At 46.9% G+C, this 20,811-nt stretch overlaps 1 protein-coding gene across 3 annotated transcripts in view; it reads left to right on the plus strand.

Annotated features, from left to right (window-relative positions):
- PHACTR1 (phosphatase and actin regulator 1) overlaps positions 1 to 20,811 on the plus strand; it is a 550,848-nt gene that overhangs the window by 56,214 nt on the left and 473,823 nt on the right. For all 3 annotated transcript variants that reach the window (XM_073678780.1, XM_073678785.1, XM_073678781.1), the window contains exon 3: positions 16,782 to 16,928. In XM_073678780.1, coding sequence (XP_073534881.1) covers positions 16,782 to 16,928 — 147 coding nt within the window. The remainder of the gene's footprint in view (positions 1 to 16,781; positions 16,929 to 20,811) is intronic.

The raw sequence follows: 20,811 nt of genomic DNA on the forward strand, positions 1-20,811 counted from the left end.
TTCCCTGCTGTCACAGGGGGAAGGCATAGGTGCAGGAATAGATGTGTGACGAGATCGCTTCACTTAAATACCAATTTTCGGGATTGACAGTGGCAACTAAGTGGTTAAACAGCAGCAATTGGAGCTAGCTTTAATTGCTGCTGATAGAGGCAGGTGCTGGTTGTATAACATACATCCAATGATGGAATCCAGGGGCTGTACATTCATATTACAGACCTATTCATAGAGGTGTATGAGTTTACTGCACAAATTGGATCAAACTTAGACATGCCTTTGCTCTATTTTCACGAGCCTTGCAGGATGCAGCAATTTGCCCATAGGCTCAGGGACGTAAGTCTGGTGGGTGCAGAGATTACAGTCACAACTGGAGTATGTGGGGTGGCTCAAAAGGTCACTCTGGAAGACCAATACTTTTAACCCCTTAACACAAAATGCCATATTGCTGGGGTGCCGATGCGTTGAGAATGCCCAGGAGCTGAGTTCTTTCCAAACATATCTGATACCATTTATATATCTCTGTCTAACATCAGAGGCTGGAGCTAGCTCTGATCGCTGCTGTTAACCATTTAAATGCTGTGGTCAATCTCTGACAACAGCAATCAAATGGAGCAGTTACTGGTACTCAAGCGCACTGTCTACCATCGACCCCCACGATGTGATCGCAAAAAACTGAAGGCCCCTGACCCTGCTATCTAAATACTCCTGTGAAGCTCAAGTTTTTCAACAAGTACTCAAATAATGTGGTATTGCAGTGTAAAAACAAGCAATCGAACAATGGTAGGTTCAAGTCTCCTAAGAGGACTAAAAAATGAAATTAAAAAAATCTGTTTTTATAAATTATAAAAATTCAAGTCACCCCTCCAGATACACAGACTTTTACCCCCATAATAAATAATAATAAATTTAAAAAAAAAAAATTAAATAAAAAAAAAATATTTCAACAAATCAAATTAATTAACTAATACGGTAAAAGCCATAATGAGAAACAAAATCAAAACACCTGAACTGCAGTTTTCCAGTCATTACTCCCACATAAAAAAATAAAATGAAAAGCAAACAAATGTCATATTCATATGTATCCCAAATTTGTATCAACAACACCATCAGCTCACAACAGAAAAACAAGTCCTCACATAACTTAATGAATGGGAAAATAAAAATGTTAACAGGGCTCAGAATATGTTGACAGCCAAAACATTTTTTATACAAACTTCTGACGTTTTGTATCGCCGTAAGAGTACTAATCTTGAGAACAGTCTTACCAGGTCATTTTTACCACACAATGAATGCTGTAGAAACAAAACCCAAAAATCCATGACAGTATTGCATTTTTTCACCATTTCATACCACTTTTTCGTTTCTCGCTACATTGCAGTAGACTCTGTGTACAATCATTAGATTAGTGAGTATTTTTACCATATCACAATTTTTAGGCATATTTTCCTTCTCCAAGCTGTATAAACTTGAATACTTACTGTTGCATGTTAAAGTTTTGTCACCCTTGATCAAAATGACTTATTGTGAATAGTTAAGCAAGCTGAAGATGAAATGATCTCTAAAAGGCTTAAAGTTAAAGATGACACATTTCCTTTGTATTTTAGGCAAAGAAAATATATTGTCTTTTTTTTTTTTTCATTTTAAAAATTACAAAAAGAAAAACGGGTCGATGCAAAAGTTTGGGCACACTTGGTGATTTGTGTGCTCAGATAACTTTGACCAAGGTTTCAGACCATAATTAGCCTGTTAGGGTTATGGCTTGCTCACTATCATCAAGGCCAGGTGATGCAAATTTCCCAACTTTATAAAAACCCAGCCTCCTCTAACCTTGTGCCAAAAACTTCAGCCATTGGTTCTTCTAAGCATCTGCTTAGCACTCTGAAAATAAAAATGGTGGAGGCACACAAAGCAGCAGAAGGCCATAAGAAGATAGCAAAGCGTTTTCAAGAGACCCCCGCATCACTGCAAAAGACCTTCAAAAGGATTTAGCAGACTCTGGAGTTGTCTGCTGTTCTACTGTTCAGAGACACTTGCACAAATATAGCCTTCATTAGATGAAAATCTCTCCTGCATTAAATTTAGCATCAGAAGTAAGCAAAAGAACATCTAAACAAGCATGATGCATTTTGGAAACAAGGCCTGTGGTCTTATGAGGTTAAAATATAACTCTTTGGCCACAATAATCAAAGATATGTGTGGAAAAAAAGGGCAAAGAATTTTAGGAAAAGAATATCTCGCCAACCATCATGGTTTAGGGTTGTGTTGCAGCCAATACTGGGAACATTTCACAGGTAGAGGGAAGAATGTATTCAATGAAATGTCAACAAATTCTTGATGCAAACATAACACCATCTGTAAAAAAAGCTGAAATTGAAAAGAGAATGGCTTCTACAAATGGATAATGATCCTAAACACATATCAAAATCCACAATAGACTACCTCAAAAGGTTCAAGCTGAAGGTTTTACGATGGCCCTCATAGTCCCCTGATCTGAACATCATTGAAAATCTGTGGCTAGACCTTAACATAGCAATGCATGCAAGACGACCCAGGAATCTCACAGAACTGGAAGAATTTTCAAAGGAATAATGGATGAAAACCCCTCAAACAAAAACTGAAAGACTCTTGGCTGGTTACAAAAAAAATTTACAAGCTGTGATACTTTCAAAAGGGGGTGCTACTAGGTACTAACCATGCAGGGTGCCCAAAAGTTTTGCATCGGCCCAATTTCCTATTTATAATTTTTTAAATGTAAAAGATGAAAATATATATTTTTTTGCCTAAAATAAAAAGGAAATTTGCCATCTTTAACTTAAGGTCTTTTAGAGATTATTTCATCTTCAACTTGCTTAACTGTTCACGATAACAGTAATTTTGACCAGAGGAGCCCAAACTTTTACATGCCACTGTATTGGATGAAGCAGATCAGGTGATGTGTATTTGTATAATGAGGGAGGGTGAGGCCTAAGGAGATCAACACCCTTTATCAAGGTGTGCAGAATTATTAGGCAGCTTGTTTCCTCGGGCAAAATAGGCCAAAAAATAAATTTAACTGACTATGAAAGGTCTAAAATTGCTAAAAGTCTTACAGACGGATGCAGCACTCTTGAAATTGCTTAGATATTGGGACTTGATCACAGAACCATCAAAAGTTTTGTTAAAAATAGTAAACAGGGTTGCAAAAAATGTGTTGAGATAAAAAGTGGATCATTAACTGCCAAAGAGTTGAGAAGAATTAAACATGAAGCGTCAGGAAGCCATTATCCTCCCTGGAGTGCCCAGAAGTACAAGGTGTTCAGTGCTCAGAGACGTGGCCAAGGTAAGGAAGGCAGAAACCTGACCACCATTGAACATGACACAGGAGTTGAAACATCAATACTGGATAAAGAAATATTTGAAGACAGATTTTTCAAAGGTTCTATGGACCGATGAGATGAGAGTGACTCTTGACGGATCAGATTGATGGGCCTGTGGCTGGTTCAGTAATGGGCACAGGCCTCCACTTTGACTCAAACACCAGCAAGGTGGAGGTGGAGTGCTACTATGGGCTGGTATTATTAAAGATGAGCTAGTTGGACTTTTTCGAGTTGAAGATGGACTCAAACTCATCTTCCAAACCCACTGCCAGATTTTAGAAGACATTTTCTTCAAGCAGTGGTACAGGAAAAAATCTGCATCTTTAAAAAGATTTTTATGCAGAAAATGCTTCACAGCACGCATCAAAGTCCTTCACTGCTTGGCTAGTCAGTAAAGGCCTTAAAGATGAAAGAATAATGACATGGCCCCTTTCCTCATCCGACCTTAACCCTATTGAGGACTAGTGGGACCTCCTAGAGAGATTTATGGTGAAGGAAAACAGTACATCGGGAAGCAAGTATCAGCTATCAGGTTCTCTTTAACCATTTGGATTGACTGACATCATTGTAGTTGCTCAATAACAAAATTATCATAAATACAAATTGCCTAATAATTGTGCCCGCGGTGTAGTTGATTGACAGGTCTCTCTCATGTGCGTAAATCAGGATAGACTTTTTAGCCCCTTAACCCTCCGTCACACACAATAGGCCTGACAGGCACATCTCTTTTATTTGGTGGGAGTTTTGAAATGTTTGTATTTCAAAGTTATTAGTTTTATGTTAAGTAAATTGGTTTTTTTTGCACCTGATTATGTGTAGTCTCTTTTATTACATCCCTATGAAGGTCACTGATCACTTTTAGAGCACTGAAATTGCAAACATTAGATATTATAGGTATTTTTCTAGCCTGCGCCTGACAGTCACATTGTATGTGAACTCGTTAGAACCGATATTGTATGTGACGGAGGGTTAACGACTGCCATAGCGCATTTTCATAGAGGCAGTTAAGGGTACTTATTCCTCAGCGACGCTCTTTCATGTCGCTGAGGAATAACAGAGTAGTGCCCCCCAGCGTTGCAAAATCTCCGGGGTTTCAGCTACCGGTGGTAGCTGAGACCCTGGAGAACATGACCAGGGCCGGTTTTTCAGTGAATAACGGTGATCACGAAAAAAAAAGTGTGCCCACAGTTACAATGATTTCTCATTACATGTATATTATGTCAGAGGAGAGAGAAATAAACCCCCCGAACCCTCCCGATACCTCTACCATCCCCCGGATCTCCTGATCCGCCCCCCGGCCCTCGTCATCTTCCTGTAAAAAAAAAAAATGGCGGGTGCATGTGCACTGCACCCGCCGAGATCTGCCAGCCGGTACCCGGCAACAATAGGGAATTTTCCCTATTGGTTCCTTTTGATCACTGTGATAAACCCTATCACAGTGATCAAAAGAAAAAAATAATAAATCCCCCTTTGTCACCCCCTTAGTTAGATAAAAATTATAAAATATTTTTTTTCCATTCTTTGCAGTTAGGGTTGGGGTTAGGATTAGGGGTAGGGTAAAGATTAGGGTTAGAATAAGGGGTAGGATTAGGGTTGTGTTAGTGTTAGGGTTTTGGTTAGGGTTAGGATTAGGGTTGTGTTGGGGTTAGGGTTTGGGTTAGGGTTGTGTTAGGGTTGTGTTCAGGTTGGAGTTAGGGTTGCGTTGGGGTTGGGATTTTTTCAAAAGTAAAGAAAAAAAATGATGACAATATGACAACTATGCTCACTATATCCCTTGATAAAATCCTTGAGGGGTGTAGTTTCCAAAATGGTGTCAATTGTGGAGGGTTTCTACTGTTTAGGCACATCTGGGGCTCTCCAAACGCAACATGGCATCCGCTCTAGATTCCAGCCAATTTTGCATTCAAAAAATCAAATGGTGATTTGATTCCGAATCCTACCGTGCACCCAAACAGTGGTTTTTCCCCACATATGGGGCATCAGCGTACTCAGGAGAAATTGCACAACATATTTTGTGGTCATTTTCTATTGTTACTCTTGCGGAAATAAAAAAATTGGTGTCTGAAGTAAAATTTGTGTGAATAAAGTTAAATGTTCATTTTTTCCTTCCACGTTGCTTCAGTTCCTGTGAAGCACGTGAAAGGTAAATAAACTTCTTGAATTTGGTTTTGAGCACCTTGAGGCGTGCAGTTTTTAGAATGGTGTCACTTATGGGTATTTTCTGTCATATAGACCCCTCAAAGTCACTTCAAATGTGATGTGGTCCCTAAAAAAATGGTTATATAAATTTTGTTAGAAAAATCAGAAATTGCTGGTCAACTTTTAACTCTTTTAACTTTCTAACGAAAAAAAAAAAATTTGTTGCAAAATTTGTGCTGATGTAAAGTAGACATGTCGGAAATGTTATTTATTAACTTTATAATTGGCTCCGTCACTAAGAGGTTAATCAACTACAGGGGTGTTTTCTTTGCAGTGCCAGAAAGTTTCAGAGAAAATAAAAGACCTGACCTTGGTTTCGCCAGCATAAATCAGCTGACAGGTTCCCTTTAAGCCCGCAGATTTCTCCACAGTGCGTGAATGAGATTTAAACAAATCTCACTTACAGGTGTGCTACTGGAATATGGAGAATATATGGCGCTACCTATACTAATAAATAATAAGCATGTAATTCTGCTGCCATCTTCCACTTCTGGCCTCTCTTTGTCTTTAGTGGTTATATTCTGTTGCAATGACAACCACAGGTTACTACAGGAAGTTACATCACAATGGATGCACATAACACCAGGCCAATGACGAATTTCCAAGGAAAGTATATTACTAACTATATTACTTGTTAAAACTCAAGCAAGTTTTTCTGTAACGGGTCTGGGAGGCGGAACCTCTGAGCTACTATACAAGGGGGCGGTCCTTGTAAGGGAGCGGGTGGCGACCAGGGAAGACGGGCAGGAAGTCACAGCAGGTGACCGGGACAGTCTCTGAGTGAACGGGCTGGAGGTCACGGCAAGTGACCGGGGCAGTCTCTGGATGAACGGGCAGATGGTCACGGCAAGTGACCGGGGCAGTCTCTGAATGAACGGGCAGATGGTCACGGCAAGTGACCAGGGCAGTCTCTGAATGAACGGGCAGATGGTCACGGCAAGTGACCGGGGCAGTCTCTGGATGAACGGGCAGATGGTCACGGCAAGTGACCGGGGCAGTCTCTGGGTAAAGGGTTGGTACGACCTGTGGCGGCTGATGATAGACGTGAGCTCCCAGGTGAGCAGGCGAGAGTCTCTGGATGAACGGGTGGTCACAGCATGTGACGGCGGAGCCTCCAGGAAGACCAACAGACAGGCGGCAGATGAGCGCTCCCAGGTGAGCGGGCAGAAGTCTCTGGACAGGCGGGTGGTCACAGCACGTGACGGCAGAGCCTCCAGGTAGGCTAGCAGACAGGCAGCAGATGAGCGCTCCCAGGTGAGCAGGCAAGCTGGTCCATAGACAGACTGACAGGAGTTGGAAGGCAGACCGTCGGACCTCAGGCAAGCAGGCAGGTGGCTGAAGTGCGCTCCCAGGTGAGCGGACAGGCTGGTCCTTAGACAGACTGACAGGAGTAGTAAGGCAGACCGTCGGACCTCACACTAGCAGGCAGGTAGCAGATAATCTGGCAGGTATCTGGCAGGTAACTGGCAACGGGACCTGAGGGCTGAAGCAGAGTAGTGAACAGTGCAACAACATTGCTCGGGCACCTCCATTTTGGAGGAGGTGCCTTATATATGGTGAAGTCCTCCGGCCATTGGCCGGGGACTCCTTAGGACGGCGCGCGCGGCCCCTTTAAGAGGAAGGGAGAGCGCGCGCGCCCTAAGCACAGTGGCCGGGAAGGAGCGCGCGCTGCAGCAGAGCGGGAGGAGGACGCCGGGCACGGAGCAGAGAGGTGAGGGGAACAGCGTCCCTGCCTAGCAGAGGGCAGGGACGCCGGCGCTACAGTACCCCCCCCTTTAGGCCCCCCCTTTTTTAGGCCAGACAGAAATTTAGCTAGGATAAGAGGGGCATGGATGTTCTCCCGGGGCTCCCAAGTTCTCTCCTCAGGACTAAACCCCTTCCAATCTACTAGAAAAAAGGTCTTTCCTCTTACCCTTTTGGTGGCAAGAATGTTCTCTACCTCAAACTCGTCCTCAGCAGAAACCGGAGCAGGAGGCGTACCTGTAGACTTGGAAAAAGAGTTAAGTACCACAGGTTTGAGGAGAGATACATGGAAGGAGTTAGGGATCCGTAAGTTGGCCGGGAGTTTCAATTTATAGGCCACCGGGTTGATCTGACTGATGACCTCCAGAGGACCGATGAACCGAGGCCCTAACTTGTAAGAAGGTATCTTGAGTCGGACATATTTAGATGAGAGCCAGACTTTATCTCCGGGACGAAATTGTGGAGGATCCAGGCGTTTTTTGTCAGCGTGTCTTTTCATCCGTTCGGACGACTGAAGGAGTGCGGATCGGGTACTCTCCCAAATGGAGGAAAATTTGCTAACGAGAGATTCCGCAGCCGGGTTGTCCACAGAGGTGGAGACAGGAAAAGGAATCCGAGGATGCTGACCGAAGACTACAAAAAACGGGGATTTGGAGGAGGATTCGCTCTCGTGATTGTTATAAGAGAACTCGGCCCATGGTAGGAGATCCACCCAGTCTGAATGATGGGCATTAACGAAGTGCCGGAGGTAACTGGTCAGGTTCTGATTGATCCGCTCCACTTGACCATTGGACTGTGGGTGGTAAGCGGAGAAGTCCAGGGTGACGTCTAGCAGTTTACAAGTGGCTCTCCAGAAACGTGAGGTGAACTGTACCCTACGATCCGACACGATGTGGAGGGGCAGGCCATGAAGACGGAAGATGTGGCGGATAAAGTCTTTAGCCAGCTCGGGTGCAGACGGGAGGGCTGGCAGGGGAATAAAGTGAGCCATCTTGGAAAAGCGATCAGCGACCACCCAAATGACCGTACAACCGGCGGAGACGGGGAGATCAGTTATGAAGTCCATAGCAATATGCTGCCAGGGGGCAGCAGGCACAGGAAGCGGAAGGAGGCGACCAGCTGGCAGGTGTCTCGGGACTTTGTTGCGGGCGCAGGACACACAGGCAGAAACAAAGTCTATTACGTCCTTGTACAGGGTAGGCCACCAGTAGTGCCGGGTAATAAGCTGGAGGGTCTTTTTCTGACCGGCATGGCCAGCTAGTTTAGACGAATGGCCCCAGTGTAGGATCTTCTTCCGATCAGGTACTGAAACAAACGTCTTACCGGGAGGGAAACGATTTAGACTCACGGGAGCCACCTGCATTACTCTGGCGGGATCGATGATATGTTTAGGTTCTTCCTCGAGATCGGACACCAGAAAGGATCGGGACAAGGCGTCTGCTTTGACGTTTTTGTCAGCCGGGCGAAAATGAAGAACAAAATCAAAGCGAGCAAAAAACAAGGACCACCGGGCTTGGCGCGGGTTAAGTCTCTGGGCATGCTGGAGGTAAGCCAAGTTCTTGTGGTCAGTGTAAATTATTACCGGGTGAAGAGCCCCCTCGAGTAGGTAACGCCACTCCTCCAACGCCAGCTTGATGGCCAATAACTCTCGGTCTCCTATGGAATAGTTGCGCTCAGAAGAGGAGAAGAGTTTGGAGAAGAAGCCACAAGTTACCATTCTCCCGGAAGATGATTTTTGAGTAAGTACCGCTCCGGCTCCAGAGGAGGAGGCGTCAACTTCCAGGAAGAACTGCTTGTTGCCGTCCGGGCGATGCAGCACCGGGGCGGAAGAGAAGGCCTGTTTTAGGGAAAGAAAGGCCTCCTCTGCTTCGGGCGGCCACTCTTTGGGATTAGTACCCTTACGGGTGAGCGCGGAAATTGGGGCAGTCCGAGAAGAGAAGTGTGGTATGAAGAGGCGGTAGTAGTTAGCGAATCCCAGGAATCGCTGAATGGCCTTCAACCCCTCCGGTCGAGGCCATTTCTCGATGGCAGACAGTTTCTCTGGATCCATTCGTAGGCCGGTCTGAGAAATAATGTAGCCCAAAAACGGAAGCGAGGTCTGATCAAAGAGGCACTTCTCGTATTTAGCGAAGAGGTGATTCTGCCTGAGCCTGAGCAGGACCTGACGAACGTCCCTCCGGTGAGTCTGGAGATCCGGAGAGAAGACCAAGATGTCGTCCAGGTACACCACTACGCAGGAGTAGAGAAGGTCCCGGAAGATGTCATTGACCAACTCTTGAAAGACGGCAGGAGCGTTACAGAGACCAAAGGGCATTACCAGATATTCATAGTGGCCGTCCCGGGTGTTGAATGCCGTCTTCCATTCATCCCCCTGACGGATACGAACCAGGTTGTACGCCCCACGGAGGTCCAGTTTGGTGAAGATTCTAGCCCCCCTCAGACGATCAAATAAGTCCGGAATGAGCGGAAGGGGTTACTTATTCTTCACCGTGATCTGGTTAAGGCCTCTATAGTCTATACAGGGACGGAGAGAGCCGTCCTTCTTTTTGACGAAAAAGAAGCCTGCTCCCGCCGGGGAGGTAGATTTCCGGATGAATCCCCTGGCCAGATTCTCCTCAATATATTCAGACATCGACCGGGTCTCAGCAGCGGATAATGGATAAATACGCCCACGGGGAGGAGTAGTACCAGGTAACAGGTCGATAGGGCAGTCGTATGGTCTATGAGGGGGTAGTGTCTCTGCTTCCTTTTTATTAAAGACATCAGCATAAGACCAATAAGGAATCGGAAGTCCAGGTAGATTAGCTGGGGTAGGAGAAGGACGGACGGGATGGACGGGAACCAGACAGGTCTTATGGCAGTCCTGTCCCCAGCGAAGGACTTCTCCGGTCTGCCAGTCAAGCACGGGTGCATGTCTCTGGAGCCAAGGTAGGCCTAGCAAGAGGGCGTGGGAGAGTCCAGGCAGAACATGAAAGGAGATACTCTCAGAATGCAGCATTCCCACCTGCAGAGTAATGGATTCAGTGATGAGTTGGATGGGGCGTGGTAAGAGACCCCCATCCACGGCAGCAACAGACAAGGGTACAGCCAGAGGTTTGGTGGGGATGCGGTATTTCTCTACCAGGGACTGTGAAATAAGATTCCCGGCTGCTCCAGAGTCAAGTTGGGCTAGTTCGAAATAACGGTTCTCCCCGCAGACGATTGAGACTGACAACAGCAGAGATGGAGAGGATTTATTCTTGTCTAGGTCGACCTCTCTGAGCGAACCTAGACACAGGCGTTTCCCGACCTCTCCGGGCAGGTACGTATCCGGTGCTCCTTACTGCCACAGTAGAAGCAGCTCCCCTCGGCACGGCGTAAGTCCTGACGGGTTTTGACCATCTTGGTCTGGTCGACCTGCATAGGCTCAGGAGAGTGTACCTGGGTAGAGACGGAGGGAGTGACGGGTTTCTGAAAAGTAGGAGCTAGACGTGGTAACCTCCTCTCACGGGTGACCTCTTTGGCACGCTCCTGGAACCGTAGGTCAATCCGAGTGGCAAGAGTTATTAGGTCATCGAGAGTGGTAGGGATGTCCCGACCGGCAAGTTCATCTTTAATACGGCCGGACAGACCCTCCCAGAAGACGGATACCAGAGCGTCGTTATCCCAGGCCAGCTCCGAGGCAAGGGTACGGAACCGTATGGCATATTGGCCCACGGTGAGACTTCCCTGACGGAGGCGTAGCAGTGATGATGCGGATGAGGTCTTCCGTCCGGGTTCGTCGAAGACTTTCCGGAAAGCCGTGAGAAAAGCAGGCAAGTTGGACACCAGGGGGTCTCCTCTCTCCCATAGAGGATTTAGCCAGGCCAGGGCCTCCCCGGTGAGATGGGACATGATGAATGCAATTTTGGCTCGGTCGGAGTTAAACTGGTGGGACAATAGTTCAAAGTGCAGGGTGCACTGATTTATGAAGCCCCGAGCCTGGGCGGAGTCGCCTCCGAAGCGAGGAGGTGCAGAAAGCCGGGGTCCGGGGTAGGATACCATGGTATTAGTGGGCAGCGGAGCTGCCGGATTGCGAGACATGGCACTGGCGGAGGTTGCTGGTGGAGCAGTCAGAGTGTCCAGGCGAGTACTGACATTCCGCAGGTGACCCAGGATGGACTCCTGTTGGGACCTTTGACGGGACAGTTCATGACACAGGTCCGAGAGCGAGGGAGCTTGGGTGCCACCGGGTTCCATGGCCCGAGCAAACTGTAACAGGTCTGGGAGGCGGAACCTCTGAGCTACTATACAAGGGGGCGGTCCTTGTAAGGGAGCGGGTGGCGACCAGGGAAGACAGGCAGGAAGTCACAGCAGGTGACCGGGACAGTCTCTGAGTGAACGGGCTGGAGGTCACGGCAAGTGACCGGGGCAGTCTCTGGATGAACGGGCAGATGGTCACGGCAAGTGACTGGGGCAGTCTCTGAATGAACGGGCAGATGGTCACGGCAAGTGACCGGGGCAGTCTCTGAATGAACGGGCAGATGGTCACGGCAAGTGACCGGGGCAGTCTCTGGATGAACGGGCAGATGGTCACGGCAAGTGACCGGGGCAGTCTCTGGGTAAAGGGTTGGTACGACCTGTGGCGGCTGATGATAGACATGAGCTCCCAGGTGAGCAGGCGAGAGTCTCTGGATGAACGGGTGGTCACAGCATGTGACGGCGGAGCCTCCAGGAAGACCAACAGACAGGCGGCAGATGAGCGCTCCCAGGTGAGCGGGCAGAAGTCTCTGGACAGGCGGGTGGTCACAGCACGTGACGGCAGAGCCTCCAGGTAGGCTAGCAGACAGGCAGCAGATGAGCGCTCCCAGGTGAGCAGGCAAGCTGGTCCATAGACAGACTGACAGGAGTTGGAAGGCAGACCGTCGGACCTCAGGCAAGCAGGCAGGTGGCTGAAGTGCGCTCCCAGGTGAGCGGACAGGCTGGTCCTTAGACAGACTGACAGGAGTAGTAAGGCAGACCGTCGGACCTCAGACTAGCAGGCAGGTAGCAGATAATCTGGCAGGTATCTGGCAGGTAACTGGCAACGGGACCTGAGGGCTGAAGCAGAGTAGTGAACAGTGCAACAACATTGCTCGGGCACCTCCATTTTGGAGGAGGTGCCTTATATATGGTGAAGTCCTCCGGCCATTGGCCGGGGACTTCTTAGGACGGCGCGCGCGGCCCCTTTAAGAGGGAGGGAGAGCGCGCGCGCCCTAAGCACAGTGGCCGGGAAGGAGCGCGCGCTGCAGCAGAGCGGGAGGAGGACGCCGGGCACGGAGCAGAGAGGTGAGGGGAACAGCGTCCCTGCCTAGCAGAGGGCAGGGACGCCGGCGCTACATTTTCCATTCCCACAAAAGTCCTTTGTATGTCCTATGGCTGCCTAACAGAAATCAGCCATCTCAAATGTAAGAAACCAGCCCTAAAATTAATAAATGTGCAAATTCAAATAAGAATTTCTCAGCTTTCATTGGCATATCTATAGGAGTCACAATAATAGCAGTTGTAGCCTGGCTCCTAAGCTTCCCGGATTGTCTGTCCGTGATTTTTTAATTAAGATGTCCAGAAAAAAATGAAAGGTCAAGTTGGCAACCCTGTGTAGGGGTAGGACCAAGGCTCATTTCTACACCAGGGTCCGGAATCCTAAAGTCATGCCTCTGCCTTCTTTAATGTATATCTAATGTATATACGGATGTTTCGCACTCTCATGTATCATGAGAGGAGCTAAATGTGCATTTTCCTTACTACATTACTTCTGATGGATGAAAATTTTGACTTTTAGGGTGTACATTCTGAAACCACTACCTTGGCTACCATGAGGACTTGTACTACACATGAAAGGTTCAACAACTTTTAATGTTTAACAAAACAATATACTGTAAAATATCTAGCATTTCAACTTCATTATTAAGGTTAATATTGCACCTGCTCTGGTCCTTCTGCCACATAAAAGGGCAATAGTACCATAAATAAGCTGTACATGGGGTCATAGCATAAAAATGCACATCAATGGTATAATAATATACAGTGCAGTATTACTATTCAGATGAATCCTTCACTTAAAAATTATTTATAAGATACTAAAAAAATGGTATATGATATTCAGGGAAATAGATAATCAATGCATACACCAGGTAGCAAAAATTGGTGTTATCATGGGATCTGAAATCTTAATTTTACACTAGATTGACGTGGAAAATAATTGGTGTGCAGTACGTATTCAGTACTAAAACTAAGCAGAGTATTATAGGTAAGAGATGGCTGCATGGAGATCCCAGAGAAGTCAATCTAGGCGACCTTAATTTAGGAAAATTCAGATTAACCACCAAGGAATAGTGAGTTCTGAGTTACATAGTTCTGGAAAAAGCAGACAACTACATGTCCCAGCAAAGACCTTCTTCAAGGAATCTTGGCATTTACAGGGCAGGTAAAGGTGAATGATCAGAAAATTCTCATCTTCTTCCCTTTCACTGATAAGGGCAGGTACTTAGCAGTGCGTAGGTCCATCACTCACCTCCTGGCACATAATCAACAGCAATATATTTAATTGTGTTAGGTCAGGTGCAGATGGCTGTAGATTCTCTCTAGAGATGAGTGGACCCCAACTTTAAAGTTTGGTTTAATGTTCGGAGTTCTGGGGGAAGTTCGATAGGAGAGAAAGAGAGGAGAGAAAGAATTTCCCAGCTCAAAAGTTTGGATCCCAATTATTTTCAATGGGGTGTGGGTTCTGGTTCAAGTTCGGGTACAGTTCTTGTACCTGAACCGAACTTTGGAATAAAGTTTGGGTCGGATACCAAAACCTAAGCTTCCACGGGTTCACTCATCCCTAATTCTCTCATCCGAGAGAATCGGACTGATTATGCTTATCAGGGTTTGATCAGACTGTGAGCATAGTGTGATCCGATTCTTTCAGATGAGGAGAAGGTGGAAAAAAAATTCTTTATCTTCTCCATTCTGTGAGTGCGTGGAAATGTCATCCGAGTGCTGTCCTATGTTTCCCACGTGCTCATTGACTTGCATGGCTGAGTGCGATCCAAATATTGAATAACTGTCCAAGAAAAAAATCGGATATGTGCACAGCCCCATAAAACAACATTGGTCCGCGTGTGATCCGATGTTTTGTCGGATAGCAAACACACCCATCCTCACCTGCCCTAATGGGCAAAAATTGTCAAACTATGCCAAAAGTCAAAATTTCTTCAAATACTTTTTTTAGAGAATGAGTGTTTGCTGATGATATAGATTTTTTAGGGAACACATTACAGTTTTTATATTATTGATGCAGATATTTACAGCGTGGCCATGTATTTCCAGAATATTTTGCTTCCATTGTCTCTATAACCCATGTGATATATTGTTATATATACTTGATATCTGGCAGTGAAAAGTGACTGTCCACTTGGTTTAACACTAATATTATTATCTTTGTATAACATATTGTTGCAGAGAAATCTATCCTTTTCATACTGATACATGTCCATGAGCCCAGTCAGATAGAGCACCCAGAGATGTGGTGTCCCACTTTATATCTTTCCCCAGGACCCTTAATATTGAAATGATGGGGCCATTAGAAATACAGGTGATTTAAATGACTAACTGCATTGTATTTGTCTTATCAGTAGATGGTCATGTGGAAGACATGCTGGCACTATGTTGCTCCCAACCCTTAGCATGTCCAGGAGCTGCCCCTGCTGCCTGTCAGCCTCTGCCCCTGCTGCCTGTTAGCCTCTGCCCCTGCTGCCTGTCAGCCCCTGCCCCTGCTGCCTGTCAGCCTCTGCCCCTGCTGCCTGTCAGACCCTGCCCCTGCTCCCTGTCAGCCTCTGCCCCTGCTGCCTGTCAGCCTCTGCCCCTGCTGCCTGTCAGCCTCTGCCCCTGCTGCCTGTCAGCCCCTGCCCCTGCTTCCTGTCAGCCTCTGCCCCTGCTGCCTGTCAGCCTCTGCCCCTGCTGCCTGTCAGCCCCTGCCCCTGCTGCCTGTTAGCCTCTGCCCCTGCTGCCTGTTAGCCTCTACCCCTGCTGCCTGTCAGTCTCTGCCCCTGCTGCCTGTCAGCCTCTGCCCCTGCTTCCTGTCAGCCCCTGCCCCTGCTGCCTGGCAGCCCCTGCCCCTGCTGCCTGTCAGCCTCTGCCCCTGCTGCCTGTCAGCCCCTGCCCCTGCTGCCTGTCAGACTCTGCCCCTGCTGCCTGTTAGCCTCTGCCCCTGCTGCCTGTCAGCCTCTGCCCCTGCTTCCTGTCAGCCTCTGCCCCTGCTGCCTGTCAGCCCCTGCCCCTGCTGCCTGTCAGCCTCTGCCCCTGCTTCCTGTCAGCCTCTGCCCCTGCTGCCTGTCAGCCCCTGCCCCTGCTTCCTGTCAGCCTCTGTCCCTGCTGCCTGTCAGCCTCTGCTCCTGCTGCCTGTCAGCCTCCGCCCCTGCTGGCTGTCAGCCTCTGCCCCTGCTTCCTGGCAGCCCCTGCCCCTGCTGCCTGGCAGCCCCTGCCCCTGCTGCCTCTCAGCCTCTGCCCCTGATGCCTGTCAGCCCCTGCCCCTGCTGCCTGTCAGCCTTTGCCCCTGTAGCCTGTCAGCCTCTGCCCCTGCTGCCTGTCAGCCTCTGCCCCTGCAGCCTGTCAGCCTCTGCCCCTGCTGCCTGTCAGCCCCTGCCCCTGCTGCCTGTCAGCCCCTGTCCCTGCTGCCTGTCAGCCTCTGCTCCTGCTGCCTGTCAGCCTCTGCCCCTGCTGCCTGTCAGCCCCTGCCCCTGCTGCCTGTCAGCCTCTGCCCCTGCTTCCTGTCAGCCTCTGCCCCTGCTGCCTGTCAGCCTCTGCCCCTGCTTCCTGTCAGCCTCTGCCCCTGCTGCCTGTCAGCCCCTGCCCCTGCTGCCTGTCAGCCTCTGCCCCTGCTGCCTGTCAGCCCCTGCCCCTGCTGCCTGTCAGCCTCTGCCCCTGCTGCCTGTCATCCCCTCCCCTGCTGCTTGTCAGCCTCTGCCCCTGTTGCCTGTCAGCCTCTGCCCCTGCTGCCTGTCAGCCCCTGCCCCTGCTGCCTGTCAGCCCCTGCTCCTGCTGCCTGTCAGCCTCTGCCCCTGCTTCCTGTCAGCCTCTGCCCCTGCTGCCTGTCAGCCTCTGCCTGCTCCTGCAGTGGCACATCAGGACAGCTCAGCCTCCCAGCTCTGCCATGCAGCAGGCTTTCCACATGAACCCTTTGGTGTCATCATGCAGCTCCAATCAGTAACCCTTTGTATGCTGCACACAATAGAGGCTAGGACTGTGAGTGTGGAGCTGCAGCAGCTGAGTTGGGGGAGGGATCTCCTCTGCTCTCCCCCTGATCATTGCTGCTCTCCTCCTGCTCCCATCTACATTCAAATCCTTAACGTATTTTCTCTGTTTCCCTCCTCCTTTTCTCCTGTCTCTTTCTGCCTTTTCTTCTCCTCCCCTCCCCCCACTCCTCTCTCTTTCTCTTCCCCTCCTCCTTTTTGGCACCTTCTCCCTTCTCCCTTTTTTTTGGCTCTGATTTACCCACTGCATTAGCTCGCCGGGCAACCCTGTTCACTGCTCACCCCTTAATGGCGGCATCTTCAGAGGAGGAGACTGATCGGCGACCCATTAGGAGAGTCCGATCAAAAAGTGACACCCCTTATCTGGCTGAAGCGAGGATCTCTCTGAACCTGGAGACAGGTAAGAAGAACCTCCCACCCATGATCATTGCTCCCAGGAGCTGTCCCTGCAGCCGGTGCTGAAGGCTGCTGGAGCCCCAGACTGTGGCAATCAAGCCTCTTTGTGCCAATGTGCAGAGATCACCCCAAATAAGAAGTTCCCACCTACATGTGGGTGCTGACAGTGTCCTCATGTGCAGACAAACTTGGCTCTGTGAAATGTGCCCCCTCCATGCTACATTCACAATAAAGGCTCTTTGTGTCACTATATGCTGATCATTGACAGGTCACCCAACATTTAAATGTCCTATGACTTCCACTCATCTGTGCTGTCACTTGTCTCTCTGTGTTAGCAGAGCATTTCTTTTTCCAGAGATATTGATTGCATTGGTTGAAATAAACTTGAGATTGTCTGGTTATATTTGCAATAAAAAAAATTAGGAATTCTCGTAATCTAGATGATATATGATGCCCAGCATGCTGCAAATGCAATAAGGCACTTACTGGCTGGCATTAATCTAGAAAGGACAGCAGGAGAAGAATGGTGATGTGTGATGAAAGGACACTGCTGTGATTTCAGTAGGTGATGAATTGAAGTGCTTAGAGGACATAAATGAAGTGTCCAATCATACATGTCCTGGTCACTCCAATATGGTGCTGATCCCAGGACACATCAGCATCAATGACATGGAAGCCTCCTCCTCTCTTGTGGGATACAGATGTTTGGAAAACACTTTCTCTTGGTTTCTGTGAAACTTGTTGACTATTATGTGTTTGTACCTTGTATACAATGTTACAATGTGTCTGCTACTTCCCCACAGTCTGCTGGTTCGGTACTAGGAGGAGCATGTGATGACTTTATAATAGGTGTGAATTAGGAGTAAAGGGAGAAAGGGGATTATTATAATAATCTAATATAGTAATAATATATTAATATTATTGATTGGAAAAGGTAACTTTTTTTTTGTAAAATTTAAAAGTAAGTTGATTTTGAGTGTTATTAATGCAAAAATGAACTATAGCTGTCATTCTGCTGCCCAATGTGTAATGTAGGAGTAATGCCATGTATTGTCACTTATGTTATACCAACTAAGGCCATGTTCACACCTTCAGTATTTGGTCAGTTTTTTACAACAGTATTTGTAAGCCAAAATCAGAAGTGGAACAATCAGAGTATAATACAAACACATCACCACTTCTGCATTTATCACCCTCTCCTGGTTTTGGCTTACAAATAACTGATGGAAAATACTGACCAAATACTGGACGTGTGAACGTGGCCTAATGGATAAATGGATATGACGCTAGCCATAGATATTCATCTGCCATTATCGTTAATGCTGACATAATTGTCTAACGTCTCTGTGAATATGCCAAGTTTACAGATTAGACGTATTGTTATTTTATTTCTAACCCGCCGTGAGATCAGAGAGCAAACATAAGCTATGAGGAAGGTTAATTTTTGTCATAAAAATACTTCTTTTTTTTTTTTCTTTTTTTTTAAATCTGCTGGATTGAATGAAAGGATGTGTTGCCATGGCGATTGAAGTGCTGTGGCTTGGAGACAATCGCTTACAGAACAGTCAATCAAATGTGGAGTTTCGCATGTGTATCTTATATTGTTCATTCATGCAATTAGACTCTAGACAGAGGCAATATTTTCATTAATTAAGCAACAAAGCTTGACAGGCAATGTACTCATTAAGATCTTGTAAAATGTTTGCTTATTATGCAGATGGATTTAGAAACTGCATCAGTTTGTATGGTGTTTTCACTGCCGCTACTACAATTCCTACTACTACTAAAGGCCCAGCATTCACATCTCTTGTACACTTCCATTACATCGTTGTACTATTACATAGGCAACACCTATGATTTGCAAAGTAGCAATAATAAAACAAATATACAGTATTTTATTATACTGTAAGACATTTGCAATATATGGACCTGTGGGCACCAAATCTTTGCTTTACTGTTGCTTTTTTATTTCACTGATTATAAAAAAAAGTTAATTTTTTTTAATCTTTTTTAATTATATTAAAATATATAATTAATATATATATATATTAATTATTATATGTATTCTTTTTTTTTCATACAGTCATTCACTTGGACAATAAAGTGGACAAATAATGCATATTGCACACAGCAGAGAACTTGCTGAAATTTTGTAATATATTATGGGACATTATAATTACATAGTTAAGGGGAATCTATCTGCAAATTTTTGCTATCTTATCTGAGAGCAGCATGATGTAGGGACAGAAACCCTGATTCCAATGATATATCACTTAGTTTGCTGGGTGCAGAAGTTGTGATACAATCATAGTTTTTAAGGTTCGCTCACATCTGCATATAAAATCGGCGAGTGCAGTGTGAGAAAAAAATCTCAGTGCACTCACACCAATGTTATTCAGTTAGGCAGTGTTCATCTGTGAACTTTTCCTCACCTGGAATTGGGATGAGAAAAAATTTGCAGCATGCTGCGTATGGCCACATAAAACGGCCTAGACTCACCAATGCAAGTCAATGGGTGCGAGAAAAAAGTTGCACAGCGCACAGACCATGCGTGTGCCGTGCGATTTTTATGCACCCATCTCATAGGAAACCCGACATTTCATCAGCCGAGTACAGTAAATTCACAGCGTGAACCGTCAGAAAAAATAGAATAGATAGAAAGATGTCAGTCAAATATATAATCATTTCTTTGCGTGTGTAGTTTACTGTACTTTTTTTTAGCTAATAAATAAATAATGAAAACAATTGCGTGCCCCCCCCCCCCCCCAATTTTTATTAACCAGCTGAGGGAAAGTAGACAGCTGAGAGCTGGTCTTAATAGTCTGGGAAGGGGTCAATAAACATGGAGTTTTCCAGGCTATTAACATCAGCTCACAGCTGTCTACTTAGCCTTTACTGGTTATTAAAAAAGGGGGGACCCCAAAAAAGATGACATGGGTCTCCCCTATGATTAATAACCAGAAAAGGCTAAGCAGACAGCTGCAGGTTGACATTAATAGCCTGGAAAGGGGTCTATGGATATTGATCCCCCTCCCTGACTAATAAAACCAGCCCTCAGCAGCCCCAGAAAAGGCGCATCCATAAGATGCGCCAAATCTGGTGCTTAGCCTTGGCTCTTCCTACTTACCCTGGTGCGTTGGCAAGCAGGGTAATGGTTTTAGGGTTGATGTCAGATTTGTAATGTCAGCTGACATCAAGACCAGGGGTTAGTAATGCAGAGGCAAAATAAAAAAAAGTTTAAAGCAAAAAACACACACAGAGCAAAGTCCTTTATTTGAACAAAACACTCCCCGACCCTCTTTTACCCATTTATTACCTTTAACAAATCAAATATTCCAAAGGGGTCTGCCATAAATCCATTCCACGTCCCACGATGATCTCCAACTCTGCTACATCCGGATGGTGTGTTGAGCGGTGACATGATGCGACCGTTCAGCACACCATCCAGAACACACTGACAGTAGTGTGAGAACGCACCTGCAGTGACGAGCGCTGACGTCAGTAAGGTGACCAGAGTTTATCGGCTATGAACTCCAGTCACCTCACTGACGTCAGTGCTTGCAGCGGGAGAAATTTCTCACACTACAAGCGGTGATGTCAGTAAGGTTAAAGCAGTTCACAGGCCAGCTCACACAGAGCTTACCGTGAGAAGAGCTGCCTGTGACCTGCGGTAACCTTAATTACGTAACCGCTCGTTACTGCAGCCGAGTTCTCACGGTACTCTCACTATGTTCTGGCTAGCGTGGTAAGCGGTCACGTTATTGATGTCACCGCTCATCACACCATCCCGATAGACACCTCTCCATTAATAACCTCTTTGCTTGATGTCAGCGGACATAAAACAGCTGACGTCAACCTCAAAACTATTACCCCACTTGCCAACGCGC

Source organism: Phyllobates terribilis, unplaced genomic scaffold (assembly GCF_046119375.1).
Source record: "Phyllobates terribilis strain yellow unplaced genomic scaffold, ASM4611937v1 Scaffold_4__5_contigs__length_816908805, whole genome shotgun sequence".
Lineage (NCBI taxonomy): Eukaryota > Metazoa > Chordata > Amphibia > Anura > Dendrobatidae > Phyllobates > Phyllobates terribilis.